Source organism: Neopelma chrysocephalum, unplaced genomic scaffold, assembly GCF_003984885.1.
Source record: "Neopelma chrysocephalum unplaced genomic scaffold, ASM398488v2 Primary Assembly neopelma1_23, whole genome shotgun sequence".
In the NCBI taxonomy this organism is placed as follows: Eukaryota; Metazoa; Chordata; class Aves; order Passeriformes; family Pipridae; genus Neopelma; species Neopelma chrysocephalum.
In genome coordinates this window covers 2,619,958-2,635,422 of record NW_020897691.1, presented here as the reverse complement: position 1 = coordinate 2,635,422, position 15,465 = coordinate 2,619,958, and the positions used below count along the sequence as shown (strand labels likewise).

Sequence of the window (15,465 nt, the reverse complement as noted above, 5' to 3'; positions counted from 1 at the left end):
TTTTTGTTGTTTTTTAAACTAGCCTATTACAATTATGAATTATATTTGCTTGTGTTATTAGAGGTTTCCATTTCTCTTGCTCAGTGTTGATCTCTTATGACAGTAATGTGAACTTCTTCCATTCTATACTATTATTCGTCAATAAAGTGTAGAACTAACAGGATCACCCTGCTTGCAGAAAGTCATCTCAAGTTTTTGCTATATTATGTTGTCATCTTTCTTTTTCATTTTGAAAATCTGAGTGGAAGCTTTTAATTTGAGGAACCATATGTGGATAAAATGTTGTCATATGTTCAAATTATTTCTGTACAATCTCAAGCAGTTGAGTGTATTCTATGCATCCGTCTATGTCCAACTATATCAATCTATAAAAATATCTAGGAAGTAGAATGGCCATCATGTTTGTAGGTAAATCCTTTACTGCAATCAGATAATTCTTGGTGTTATTTTTACATTTTTAAATTGATAAAATATTATGACATATTTCTATTAGAGATATATCCTCTTTTATTGTTTGTCTAGCTAGCTTTTCTTTCTGAAGAAAAGTAAGCAGTGGATGAAGTTACCTCAGTAGGTGATTTTTCTCTTTTTCTTTCGATACATAAAAAGGAAGAGAGCTCTAATGCAAAATTAGAAATTGATCAACTAAGTCTTCTTTCCTCTCCCTCTTTTCTCTCCTGGGAAAAGACATTTTCCACATGTTATTAAAATAACTGAAGATGGTCGACATAGAAATGAACACAACTGTAACATGATGCTGAAAAATTATCTCATTTATGATAAGTAGTTAACTAAAGGATTCAGAATAATTCTAAATTAAAAGCACAAGTAACAGAGAGAGCCTGGATTCTAGGCTTTCTTGCCAATGGAAGGGGCATTTATATATATATATCTTCTCCATTTCCTTATCTTTACAATTTTAGATATAATCTTCATGTTTTGCAGCACAATATCCTAAAGTTTAAGACTGCTTTTTTTGAGTCAAAAAGACCTAATTTAAAAAAATTACAACTGAAAGAAATGAGGATCTGTTGTGCTTGAGGGGTTGTGCTTTCTTTTAGTACAGGAATTGTTGAGCAGAGCCAAAATAAGAAAAATTGGCAGCCATTTCAAGTCCTGGTTTTGAAATGCCAAAGAGCAACAATGTCTGCTTAGTCTTCCCAGTGCAAACAGAGAAAATTTTCTTAGGCTCAACTCCTTTAGTGAAGGAAGAAGAGAACAATTGAATGTCCTAATTTAGAAATTCCAGCTTCAAACCTGATCTTTAGACCTTACAGCTGTACTTTGTACAGGAGCGAATTTCCACTTTGCTTTGTACCCTTGATCTTTTATACTACTTTATCAATTTTCCTTACATTGTAACTCACTTTTCAGATTACCTTGATTTTCTTTATGTAGTAGGCAAAAACAGTAAAAAGAAGAAGAGGGGAAAAAATCCTTTAATTGTAAAATAAGTACATGAAAACTAAGCTTCAATTAGTAGTAGGACATTACAAGACTAGAAACCTAAAGTTGTTTGAAAGGCACCCAAATTCCTTATTATAAAATACATCTTATTATAAAATTATTTGAAATTTCTATTTTTGATGATTTGCGATGATTGTCTATTAATTTAAGAAGAAAGCCCTCATTACATTTATTTAAAAGTTAACATCCAGATGTAATTAATCCTTCTTTATACGATTGATGATGCGTGGTCCCTGGTCTCAGGAGATGGGGTTTTGCCAGACTGTTCCAGTTGCTAGTAGTTTGCTTATAAGATATTTTACATTCAGTATTTAAACTGTATTTACATCAGAAAAGCTTACCATCAAAAAAATTCTTATGCTTATGTTTCCATCTCAGTTTTTCACTTCGGTTTGGTTCACCACATTTAAGCCAACAAATAAATCTCAACCAAAATTATATGTGGTTTTGGGATGACATGTTCTTCCACTGGTTCTAACAGCCGGACAAAATTTTGGCAGTTCTCAGGTGCTGAAGACAGATTTCTACTGCATGATTTATTGATGTGCTTTCCAACAATATCATAGGGAAACAATGTTAGTCTTAAAAAACTTAAATTACAGGCCAGGTTTTGCCACGGTGAGGATACTTCCTGCTTTATAAAAACATAAGTCTGACTCTTGGAGTGTCTCTTTGGAGTATTCCTAACTACCACACTTTACTGGTAACTCCTCTCTCAATCTTTCAGCAGGGACCTTTTTACTTATTCTAGTCATTAACTACAAATTATTATAACTCCTTAGGGTAATAGCTTAGTGACATTTGAAATGTTCCAATTTTGACACTTAGTAATGCAAGAAAAAAGGTTTTGAAATCCTTTACGATAAATATAATATAATCAGTCTATTCAGAAAGTATAAAACATTGGTGGGACTGGGATTTACTTTTCATCATAAAATGTCACCGCTAGAATTTGTCTCAGAAACATGCATGCTGCTCAAAACTCTCTCTTAAATGAAATTTCAGAAATTATTCTTTACAGGTGAAAGTAGGATAAGGAAGGTAAATGAAAGATTTGGCTGAAATGGTGAAACACAAAAAAGAATAGAACAAAAAAGGGAGATTTTATAAACCTGTTTTTAGACAGATTTGGAGTCTGGTATGAAACTTGTTTTATTTAGATATTACACGGTTTTCATCAGGGTAGAGGCCAACTGTAGATGAGACTAGTGAACAGTTGTGTTCGACAGGAGTTTGAGGAAAATTGGGAACTCTTCCTTTATGAACTCCCAAACTGTTCTATGGCTATTGCTCTTCTTACACTGCTTGATTTTACATGTTCTTTCTTGAGACATTTATTCAGAAAGTACCTGGGAACAAGTGTCACTCCTCTTCCATGCCTTTGCTATTTGAAAGGGGGAAGAGAAGGCTTGTGGAAGCAATGAACTGTTACTCTAAAACAATTATTTTCCTACAAAAATATGACTGCCAAAGTCTTAGATTTCAGCAGCGAAAACAGTTACATATGTAGGTTAAAAAAAAAACAAAACCAATCAACAAAAATGTATTACATATTCACAAGGATCTACTATATACAGTTGTGTCACTGAGGAAAGAAAGGATTATGAAAGAAGTAAATGTTCTTGGAAGTTTCCGTATAAATCACAATAGTGACTAGAATTGGATATCTTCTTTTAAGGAGAACTGTATCAATGTAAACTTTCTGCAACACCTTGCCAGCATACCCAAATTTCAGAAAACAAAAAACTAAAAAAAATTCAGATGTACAAATCTATCTTTTTGTCTTCCAAAAAATAAACCCAGACTTGCAATATGTGATGTGGAGGAACTCATGTTCTAATTGCAGGTCCAATGTGTAACATTAGAATTAGGGTATCTTAGCTTTAAGCAGATGAATATCAGGAAGCATATCTCGTGTTTTCTTGTTAGCCTTAAGAGTAAATTATATTTTACCAGAAATGCACAAAAAGGAAACAAAGTTTGTGTGAAACAAGAGGCGATAGAAACCTGGCAGACAACTTTACTACCAGAGTCACAGGAACTGCTAAAATGCAGAGCATTTTGCTCAAGTAGTAAAGGGAAATCTAACCTTTGTGGAACTTCACTCACTCCAGCAGAAGCTTCCAGTTTTACTGATGGGAATCTTTGATTCTTAATATTAGAAGTTACTTTTCAGTTGAAACATTTTGCCATTTTCAGGTTTCTTTTATGGTTTGTTTTCAGAAAACCTAACAAGCATGAATAGATTTTTCATTTTCTAAAACTGTAGCAGATTAATTAAATACACTTTTTAAAACAAGAAGCGAGATTCTCTTAATTGAGACCTCAATAAAATTTAAACAGAGATTGTCTGTTCCAGTCTGTTCTGCTTCCTACATGACTAGTAGTTAAACGTTGTAATTAAAATACTGTCATCTGATAATGTTGGGGTTTCTTAGGCCAGGAAGGAAGAATGAAATAATAAAAATAGAAATAATAAAAATAAGGAAAGAGGTATTTAACTAGAGAGTCGGAAGGCCATCATAAGGAAGTCGACCTACTCAGCCACTAGATGGCAGTTAAGGATTTTTAAATGGACTGCAAGGCTCTTGTGAATCAACCCAAGGCAGTCCAGTAGACACCCTAGAGCGAGAATTCAATTTTTTTAAATATTTTTTTTTTTTAGTCAAAGTGGTGGTTTTCTGGTAGTCAATAAGTTAGCCTATAGAAAGTACATACAATTGCTCTGTTTAATCTAAGCAAAATTTGGTAATTGGAACATTTCTCAAAGCTAATAGGACTCTGTCCCAAAAATAAGAAATAATAACAAAGGCCCAAAACATTAAAAGTTTAGAAAGCTCTATTCTGTCACAGTTAAGTTGTTTTGTTTGTTTGTTTGTTTTTAAACCAGTGAAGAGAAAACATTTGGTTTGGTCTACAAGCCTTCTGGATGACTGTCTTTGTAGTGATAATTAAAAAGTTTTACTGCTGAATTACTATCATTTAAATAAAGAGATCAGATTTCTTTTGGATATGAAATTTATTTCTTCAACAACAATCTTGAATCCATTTTCTATTTAGTTCTGACTAGGGAGATGTTAAAAAGAAGAGGGAGATAAAAGTGCATTGGACATAATTAATTGATATAATATAAAATATAAATCATAGATTCCATATTTAAATAAAAATATAGGAATATAGTATGTCAAGCCTATGTGGTAGAAAAATAAAAGCATTTAATTCTCAGAACAAAAGTTAGTATTTTGTATTATATCCAAACTTCACAATACTTGGATTGACTTCTATTGTGTTGCTTGAAATGTTTGCCTCTTTAAAAGAAATGACATACTGGTATTATTTTCAGTAGAGTGACAATAGCACATTTTTGCACTCTTCCTCCTTATCGTGGTGAGACTAAAATTTGTTTTCTTCTAATCTGTAGTCTTCATATTAATACCAAGATATAGTTTTACTTCTGTGCTCATTTCACTTTTAAAGGTTCTTTATTCTGTTTTTTCCACTTTAATTGAGGTAGCATGCCATGTATCATAGATGTGAAATACACAAAAAATCATAGCACAGTTCAGGTTTAAGTAGACATAAGGAGGTCATAAGTAGACATTAGGGTCATGTACAGACCTTTTCCAACCAACACCCTCCTCCAAGCCAGGTTAGCTTAGATGTGTGGTGGTTTTTTCTCAGGACTTAGCTCATCTCTGAGTATGAGTATGTGATAATGCTAATATGTACTTCCTATTTTGCCTGGTAAAACAGTAAGTCTTGCTATGTTTCTGATGTGTTGTTTCAATAACAGCTAAAGGAGATGAAAATGTGTGCTCAAAAAGCACATATATTTCCTGTAAGTTACTCCTAATTCAAATACCACATATGTTCCGGCATCGATTAAAATTCTTAGGAAACTGCTGGTCAAGTTCTTGTGATTCATCTAGTGTCACAACTTCTTCATCAAAGACTTTTGTGAGAATATGGCAGAATATAATATAAATTTTGCATCCTGTCATCATAATTGACATTCTTCTTTTTCCATTTTAAGAATGCTTTATACTTACACAAAACCAGACAAGCTTTTTTTTTGTCATTTTAGGTACAACTTCTTGGAAAAGTAGCCCCAACTTTAAGATTTGGGCAATAATAGTGCATGAACAGTGTGCTTGCAAATTCTATCGAGTGGAAGTTAATTTAGTATTTACATACTTCCATTTCTTCTGTCATTGATGGGGAAAAAAGGAGAATGAGAGTAAAACTGAAAACTTATTTATTTTAACTAGAATTACTTGGTGATACTTAAAATCCTTGGCTATAATATGAGAAAGTTTCATCTCTTGAAAAAGAATTATGGGATAGGGTTTGTATAGAAAGAATTACCTCTTTTCTGTCTGTGTTTGTGTGCGATTCTGACCCCCTAATATGTTTCTTCTCTTGCCTTTTACGGTGAGCTTCTTGTAAAATACTACCAGAGTACAGTAACTTCTCTGAGGGAGCAGTGAATAGAAAAGCATGATATTCATATATTGAAAATTCTGTTTAAATTGTTTTCTCTCTTCTCCTCTGACTCCTCACTTGTTTTACTCATGAAAATTGAGAAATTGAGGTAGTACGCATGCCATTCATACTATGCATACTCATACTATGCATTCCTGGTTAGAGCAAAATATATATAAGCTGTATTCATTATTTGTCAAAATGCAATTTGTTTTTTTGTTAAATTCTCTAAAACAGAAATCCTATTTCAGATGAAACTCCCCTTCTCCCAAAATACGATTTATAATGGAAGCTTCATTATTTATATATGAGATTTCTCTCATATTTTGGAGCGAGGTGAAATCAAAGAGATTTTTTTATGTTCAGTGGTACCATACTATACTTGGATTATGTACAATATTTTTGCTACTATAGTATTTACCTTTTAAATTTTTTAAAAAGAATTCTACAGAGATTGAAGAGAACAGATGAAGAAATTACATTAGACACAGGAGAGCAGCACGAAAAGTGTATGTATGTAAGTTTGTGTGTGTATGTATATGAAAATTTCTTCTTGTGACATTCCTAGCAGGACATCTCATTTGTCAAGTGGACTTAAGCTATTTGAGAGACCTTATGCCATTCTCTTGGCATTAAAGATCAGGTGCTACCTTTTGTTGGTGTTGATCCTGAGAATTTCCACAGGACCCTTTATGTAGAAGAGAGATAAGAAATGGTTTTCTCAGTAAGCATAAATACTTCTTTTACTTAGAAATATCCTAAATAATTTAAAAACAAAACAAACAACCATGATATACTGCCATACCTGAATGAGAACTTAAAAGAAAAGGTGAGGATAATTTAAACTCCTTGGATATAAAACAGACTAACCATTTTATCTTCTACTTACATTTAGATCAAAAGATAGTTATCTCTAGGTTTTCCATTTTAAATTGATATAAATAAATAAAAATAGTAAAATCACTTGTTTTCTTTTTCTGTTTTCCATTTTCTGTTTTTGAATACATGTTTTTCTTTGTATTTATTCTTTAGAGAATAAGCCCAAACCTAATGATAAAAATTGTTACATATTGCTGAATGTTTGACTTTTGCTATCAATATTCAACTTTTCCTAAAAAGGGACATTACTTTTTTCTAATGCCCGTGATACCAAAAAGGTTTTGCATAACCCCTCGAAACCTAAATCTTGTTTTTAGTTGCTCGGTTGTGATTGACTTTATTTAAGGTTCTTTCACCCAAAATGATACAGCCTTAGTTTTAATACAGCCTTCACACTTTCAAAGAGTTAGAGAAGGTGACTGACTTCCAAGGCCCTGCTTTCAGCATATTCATGGATGCATTTGTGAAGACTCTGATTCCATTTCCCCAAGCTTTTTCTGTTGTGAGAAGTAGGCTCATGTTTCAGGGTAGAGAAGACTAACTATCCTTTTCTACAAAGATTTATTCTTACTGTGGATATTTTTTGCTGCTTATTCCCTGCTGGAAACCTGAAACAAAAGCAACACGTAAACCTCCCATTTTGTGGTCTGGCTGAACTCTTGGATAAAAAGGGCAAGTAGTGTGCAGAAGTATCATGCTCTGGACAGTTGCTTATCAGGGTGTGGCAAAGTTCACCTAGAAAATCATTAGCTTTTTTGATCTCCACTACTGGAGATTAAAGGCATTCCAAGTCCTTCAAGTTTAGTTTATTAATGTTCACATTTTAGGTCATAGAATCCTTACTGTTATTTCTTGCATAAAAACTAGTATGGTTTTTGTGTGTAAAAAACACAGAAATAACAATAGAATGAATTAATTTACACTGTGACTACTTTCCAGGTTGCTGCTCAGTTCCAAGCTGAATTGAAAATCAGGAAAAGGCCTGGTGTGAAAAAGTTCAATGCGTTTTTCTAGTATGTCAATGTAGTAATGTTTGAGGTATGCTAGATTTTATTTTGTGTTTTTACAGAATGAGATGGATGGTTGCGTTGGCCTGAATACACAGGAAAACTAACCAAATATTTTAGATTCATAGTTTAAATACTTTAGAACAAACACAGGCGATGGAAAAAGTAAGTGATCCATCATGTGATAGGCATTTCAATAAACTGCCTAAATGTGGAGGAGAAAATAAATTCAGACAGTTTTTATACAAATTTTTAAGGAAATCTGTGACTCTCAGGGTACCTGTTGCTTATTGGATTGCTGACATAGGTGGCTTGGTTTTAGCTCTTCATCTGCATAGCTAATCATACTCTAGCAGTCTCTTTGTAGTCCACAGCCAAACACGTAAAAAACACCATAAACAGATAAAATAAGGTTATATTAAAATTAATAAAGTTCAACTTTTTTTTTTTCTTTCAGTGCCCATTGTCTTTTGCATACTTGGTTTGCACTGGACAAGTAATAGAACAGTTGAACCAGTTTCTGGGCTAAATGAGGCAATGTGGAAGGATAAGCCTTTTTACAAGTCTTGTTTACTGCTGTATTGTTTCATGTCTCTCTAATAGTGAAATTTTATCTATGCTAGGACAGAAACCTTCAAGACTTGAGAGAGGCCTTTTGGCTTGTTTTTGTTTTGGTTTGGGTTTTTTTTGCAGGGGAGTGGATCTTTTTTTTTCTTGGTTGATTGTGTTTTTTAAAATAAAACGGGTCTAAAATTTTCTGGACAATCAGGCTGAAAAAAATTATTTGTCCAGACTAAAAGTAACATTATGTAAGACTACAGTCATTATCCTTGACTTCTGCGTATCTCCTAGGGTGGTCAGTGGTTCTGTGAGATTTTATTTTGTCTTGTCTTCTCTGTAGTCTACAAAAATTCTTGTTAGGTTCCTATTGTAGCAAAATGTGGGGATAATCTAAGGTTTTATTTCAGTTAAGTTACACTTTATAGAAAACTCTTTCAATCCTTGACGTATCTAAAGTTGATTTGGTTTTTTTTTTTATTTATTAAAATGGGTACTGTAAAGAACTGATATCTTATCCCACTAAATGCACTTAGCCCAGGGATAAGGAACTCAAACTGTTCAGGAACAGAAACTTCAAGAATCTAATCTGAACAAAGTTCTTTTTCCTTTGACCTCCAGCTTTAAAAGTTGGCATTTGTAATGCTTCTTCAAGGGTGTATGTTCCCTGCTAAGCCTGTGTTTGTTTATTTGAACTATTTGAATTTCAATAATTATTGATTTCTGCATGTAATGGTTTGGGTTTTTTTTTGTCATCCATGATAGGTTGTGACAAAACCACTTGGTTCATAAGACATGTCTCAGCTCTTTAGTTTAGGAAGGGTTACACACTCCTGACGCCAGCCCAGTGCAGACTGGGATAATCCGTCTCTTGCAGTGTCTCACTGAGTGGGAGATTCTCTGACATCCACCAAATAAAGTTGATGAGTTCAGGTAGGGCAATGCACTACACTGTTTTCATTTCAGGGCTTACTTGCTCAGAGCTATACTGTGCATCATGTTTCTTTGTGCTTGGAGGAAGAAACACGGATTATTGTGAAAACGTGTATCCTTTATCCCCATATGTACAACTTCAATAAAGTAGAAACTTCTCACAAAAAGGTAGTCTGAGGAAGAAACCAGTATCCAGTACTCATTCTAATCTTCAGCAGTTCTCCCTGATGCTATTGGCAAGTTTGTCAACTTTTGACTCAGCTTCAACTACCGTAAAACTAAAATTCTGCAATGAGCTAAGTGATACATGAGAATTAATTAGATGGATGCTGTTTTGTTTGAATGCAAATCAAGTCTCCACCAGTACTTCTCATTTGACAATCACTGTAGCACTAAAAAAATGCTTGTTACATGTTGTGTCTCCTTTTCTTAAGGTTGATCTGCAGTTGCAAGAAGTAGCTTTGAAAATGAGACAGCTTTAAAGAGAGAAACCTGAATAGAGATCACATTTCTCTGACTGAATTAAATTCTTACTGTGGCTCTACTTTGTGCCATTCGGTGAGCGTGCGCGTTCAAAAATGTTTTACTTCGCGTAGAAAAAGGGCATTTATTACCAAAGCAGTTGGAAAGAGCCTCCTTCAAAGTAACTGTACACTGCTAGTACCACCAGGTATTCCCAGGTGCTCACTTCCTGGAAGACCTGAAGGGTCTTATTTTGTCCATCTTTATCTTGTTTAACTGTACGCTTCATTTCCTGAGTGTTCTTGCAACTAGGTAGCAGCATAGACTCTGATTCATGAATTCTGATGTAGAGAAAATAAAAAGTTAAGGTTTTAAAAAATAATCAATCCAAATAACATCTAAATATGAATTCCACCCAGAGAGGTAATTTCATGACAGTAAGTGACAAATTGGTGATAATGAACAAACTGCAGATGCAACTTTTTGGCTTATAATAGTATAAGGTATTAACTTCTAAAATTGAGCTCTTATATGCATTTATTTTTCAAATATTCCAAAATTACTGCTAAGAACTGCCATTACATTTATTTTCAAAGAAAAAGATACATTATGGCTATTCATAAAGTATATAAGTGAATGAAAGCTGAGATAGATATAGATAAATATATAATACAGATGTACATATATGTGTGTCTATATATACATATATGTATAGACTAGGGCTAACTTTCAGAAATGTGGGGGTTTTCTGACTGGAAATTTAGTTGTAGAATGGTCTGTAGGTTTCAGTCACTCATTTCATAAACTAGCTTGTCAGATTCCAGAGAGGAGGCAGCTGTAATCTGATCTTTTACATGATTGAAGATCCTGGACATGTTCTATCTATAGAGATTAGCTCTATGCTGGACATCTGATATGCATATGTGGAAAACATGACAAGATTGGAATGAATTGGATATAATGGCTTTTGGTACACGTGAAGATCGAAGTGTGCAACCTTTAGCCAGTAAAGCCAATATTCCCAGATCAGTGTACACACAAGCCTATCAGTGCAACACAAAGAGGACATCAGTCCCAGATTCAGCATCCAACTCATTGCACATGGAACATGTACAACCTGATTGAGAAATGCTGGGCACTGTTCTATAGCCATACACCTCTGAAATTTTTTTCCTGCTCACTCTTTCATACTCAAGTTACGTGGATAAAGCAAGGGTTAAGCATCCACCTTTCTTTCTTTCTTTACAGAAAGAAGACTGTCCCACAGTACCTGGGTCCTGGGTAAGAACTCTAGGCAAGACAGAGTTTCCTCATAACTCTTTTAAACCCTGTAGGCTTCTGCTGTGGAAGTGTCCTCTGGATTGAAAGTGAAACTTCTTTTCATTATGTGTGATTTTATTAATCTCAGTCTTCTGGTCCTTGTCAAGAGCTTTTGACCATCTTTCACATGTATGAAAAATTAAGTATTCCTTTGCTTATTCTTCTAAGAAAATGGTATGATTTTCTTTTCCAATTGGATTTATATATAATTTAAATTTCCTTTCTTGTTGAGGATAGTGGAAGCATTCTGTGACTTTCATTTGTTTGATACAGTCCTTTCTGATCTAGAGGTAGACTTTAAACTAGAGGAAAGGCAGAAATCTAATTAAACTGCTCTGAGGGCATCTTAATAGTCAAAATGAAAATTATCTCTATCTAAAATAATTACTGAAGCACATAGATACTGGTGCCTTGGTTGGTTTTTTGTTTGTTTGTTGTGGGTTTTTTTGCTTTTAGTTTCTTTGGTTTTTAAACCAAATAAATTAAAGTACATAATTTCCTCTGGATAAATATATCTTCATTCACACCAAAGTCTTGTTTGTTCATAATATGCTGTTTCTGTGAAAACCTGGATATGTTGTGATCTTTAAGTACAACACAGCAGAAAAACACCAGGTTGTTTGAAATGCTATGTCTCGAGGACAACAGAAAAACTGTTTCTTAGGGCATGGGTTAAACAGTCCCTTTAATTAATCAGTACATTTTCATTTCTTGTCTGAATTGCTAGTTCATCTCACTTGATTGTCCATTTTTTTAAACTTTAAAAAATACTTCTTTTCTTGAAAAAAATTTAATTATTTGCAGGATAAATTGTCTTGTAGAACAGAGAATTCTAGGTTTTTCCTGTAGTTAGGTAGATTTTCAGTATTCAAGAATTACTACTTTTTCTTGTTAAAAGTTGAATCCAATCTCCTGAGTAAATGAGTTTTTAAAACAGTGAACTGTTCTGAGATCAACCATCATTAAGGCAAACCTCTTCAGAGCCACTGAATATCGTGCTTAATCCTGTTGCCTTAGGTTTGTTTATGGCAGAAACGAATTTGCTGTATCTCTCATAAAACCTTTGCTGGAGTGTTCTTACAGTGTAAAATGGGAGCTTAGGAGAATTACAGTCTAGGGAAACTGGATTTGATCTCAGCTGAAAACTGGTGTGTGGCCTTAATGATCCGAGCAACACAGTCCCTTTGATAATGTTGCTTTTTGAAGAATTGATAGGCCTTATTGCATTTGCAGGTGACTGGTAGGGGGATAAGAGTAGATGAAACAAAGGGATAACAGAATATTGTATTTCTTCTTTATTAAGAAATTCTTTTACAAAACTGTTCCTGCTACGATATATTGAGTTATTAAAGGAAACTGAATGGACTGAAGCACTATCAGTAATTTGTAGTGGAAATGTCTTTTTCAGCTTTTTTGCCTTCTAATCATAGTAGTTTTTAATATGTCTGCTGTGTTAATTCCTTCACTACTCATTTTTTTATGTTCTTTTCTCTGTTACACATTTTTCTTTAACCTTTCGTGGGGAGACCTAGTTGTCATTCATAACTTTTGGTTCAAACTGCTGTTACAGAAAGTTCAAACAATGTAGGAGATTGTAAGTTTTGATAAAGGTGCTTCAAAATCAAACAATATTTGGTTTAAAAATAGTAGTTGCTGTTTTACTTCTGAGATTGCTTTAAGACAGCTAGAAACTCAAAGATAAATAAAAAGTTGAAACTTTGTCTGAAAATGAATTCTGTACAGAAACCTTTTTTTAAGTACTAATGAATATACATTTTAATAATAGTCCCCATTTGGAAGTTACAGCTTCGTTTTCCCAAAAGAAAAATTATTTTTAAATGTTTCATGTCTCAAAGGATGAGAAAAACATCTTTCTGAAATAGATCAAGGCAATTAGTTATATCAGGTATTGTATGTGTATTTGCAGGCTTCTTTACAAGACCTATAATCTGAATATTTGAAATATTTCCTATGAAGTAAGCCTACAGTCTCATCCAAGATGCACATGATTTTATAAAAGGAAATAAAAGGCACTAAACAACAGTTTTGCTGTAACCACTTGGGAAACCTGTTGCACGACCAACTTAATTCAACTAAATGCTCAAAGTGCTGACCAATATTACAAATATAAAGACAAAAAAAAGTACTAAAAAGTAAATGTGTACAGCTAGAAAAGACTCCTTTATTACAAGACTTTTTTGTTGTAAATTCATGTCTGTTCTATCTCCTGTTCTATTTTCCTGAATAAGCACAAATGGCTGTTTTTGGACTAAGTTGCTTCTGTTGGTACCATTTGATAAAAGCGCACAACCATTAAATTTAGTACAGTTTGTTACTGATACTTATTTTAAAATGTAGGAATTACTGTGCCTTTTAAGGTTAATGTTTCCTTTACTCAGACTGCAGCAAGCAGGATCAGACATTTCAGAGAAAGAGATAAAAAATCTGAAAACTGTCAAATCCAGAATAACGGTTTCAGACAGGAAGCTTTTCTGACGTTATTCATGGTCTGTCACTTGGCAGAGGAGTTATAAATTCGAGGTGGGAGGAAAGTTCTGCCTTAGTTTTGTCTTACTTCTTTTCCTCCCCAGTCATGCTGGTTGGAGATTAGCTCTTTTCCAAAAGGCAACATTTGTTGTGTTCTGCATTCCTGATCTGCGTTGTATCATCATGTTGTATTGAAACCCAGCGCTTAATGCTATGTGGAGTCTGTTATGCATGGTGCATCACTTTGAAGAAACACTGAACATATTTGCAGTTAACAGAGTTAAAGTAATGCAGAGTCTTCCCACCACCGTGTCTGCATAGCTATGTGTATGCAAAGCAGTTGGTTGTTTTCTTGGTCAGGGTATGTGCAGGGAGGGAGAGGTTACAACTGCTTTTTGGTTTTGACAAATATAATCATGGTCTAAAATATGCTTGTACTAATGAAGGTAGTGTCATATTGAAGCAAGTAATTTTCTTGAACTGTCTTCTTCCAGTTAAAATGTAGCTAGCCAAAATGATATATCACTTTTTAAAGGCTTGTCATAACTAGCTTATTTTGAACCTCTGGAATACCAGTATTCTCGATCTATATTTAATTTTTTATATAGTGATGAATTCTATCTTTTTTTTTGTGCTTATTATTTGTTTTCTTTGAAAGGATGATCTTGAGGTGAAATCTGAGGAGCGCGCCAGTGTCATCCAACAACTTGAGCAAACTATTGAGGATCTGAGGACAAAAATTGCAGAACTAGAGAAGCAGTTCCCTGCTGCAGAGGTACAGACTGCTGGGAGGGAGCAGGAAAATGAGCACATACACACAGGAGAACTCAGCAGTGTGACTCTTCAAAGAAACGAAGAGGAGACCACACTCAGGACTGTGTCACAGGCGAGATCTGTACAGACGTCACCAACAGAGGATTATTTAACACATACAATGCCTTCCATCAGTGCACTGCCACAGCCACCCCCCCCACCTCACTCAGAAGGGGGCAAAAGCGAAGGGTCAACTCAGAAATTGCCAGCTCCAGAACTACAGCCCACATTTTGTTCTGAAGTCTCCTTAATTCTGTCACCGAAGCTAATCTCAGTGCCACTGGATGCAAGCCAATCAGTACAGAGTACACTGCAGTCACCTCTTCCAGGACCCAAAGTTAATTTGTCCCTTGCATTTGAAGGAGAGATTGAAACACCAGTTTCCCACCAGCCTCTAAGTACTGTAGATGTGACTTGTAGTGAACATCCCTCTTTGTCTCGAGAGCCCACATGTAGCATTCCCCCATCACTGCCAGCAACAGAACAGGCTGTCTCCCTGACTAGAGCACATGGCCCTTCCTTTGTCACTCCCATGTCCATGGCAGGAGTACCACCCCCACCACCTCTGCCTGGCTCAGGACTCCCTCCTTCTGCTGACTCAGCAGTGCCACATCTGGACCACTCTTTCCCAGGTGTCATGATGGCACACCCCCCTCCTCCTCCACATTTACCAAGTGAGGAGATATCAATGCCTCCAGCTTCTCCTCTCCCATATGCTGGATTCCCACCACCACCTCTACCACCACCTTTGCCTGGAAGAGGAGTCTCATCTTCTCTGCCTGGTTGGGGTATCCCGCCTCCCCCTCCACCACCACCACCTTTACCTGGGGCTGGTGTCCCTCCTCCACCTCCTCCTCTGCCTGGCCTGGGAATGCCACCCCCAGCACCACCTCTGCCTGGAGCAGGACTGCCACCACCTCCCCCACTTCTGCCCGGAGCAGGCGTCGCTCCTTCTCCTCCACCACTTCTGCCTGGTGCAGGCTTCCCCACTCCACCCCCTCCACCACCTCTGCCTGGTGCAGCTATCCCCCCTCCACCACCTCTGCCTGGTGCAGCT

At 35.4% G+C, this 15,465-nt stretch overlaps 1 protein-coding gene across 2 annotated transcripts in view; it reads left to right on the top strand.

The window, feature by feature from the left end:
* FMN2 (formin 2) overlaps positions 1–15,465 on the top strand; it is a 185,651-nt gene that overhangs the window by 65,380 nt on the left and 104,806 nt on the right. The window contains exons 6-7 of one of the 2 annotated variants that reach the window (XM_027684496.1): positions 11,037–11,069; positions 14,254–15,465. The exon at positions 14,254–15,465 is cut by the window's right edge and continues 395 nt beyond it. In XM_027684496.1, coding sequence (XP_027540297.1) covers positions 11,037–11,069; positions 14,254–15,465 — 1,245 coding nt within the window. The remainder of the gene's footprint in view (positions 1–11,036; positions 11,070–14,253) is intronic. The other variant, XM_027684504.1, reaches the window with a different exon arrangement.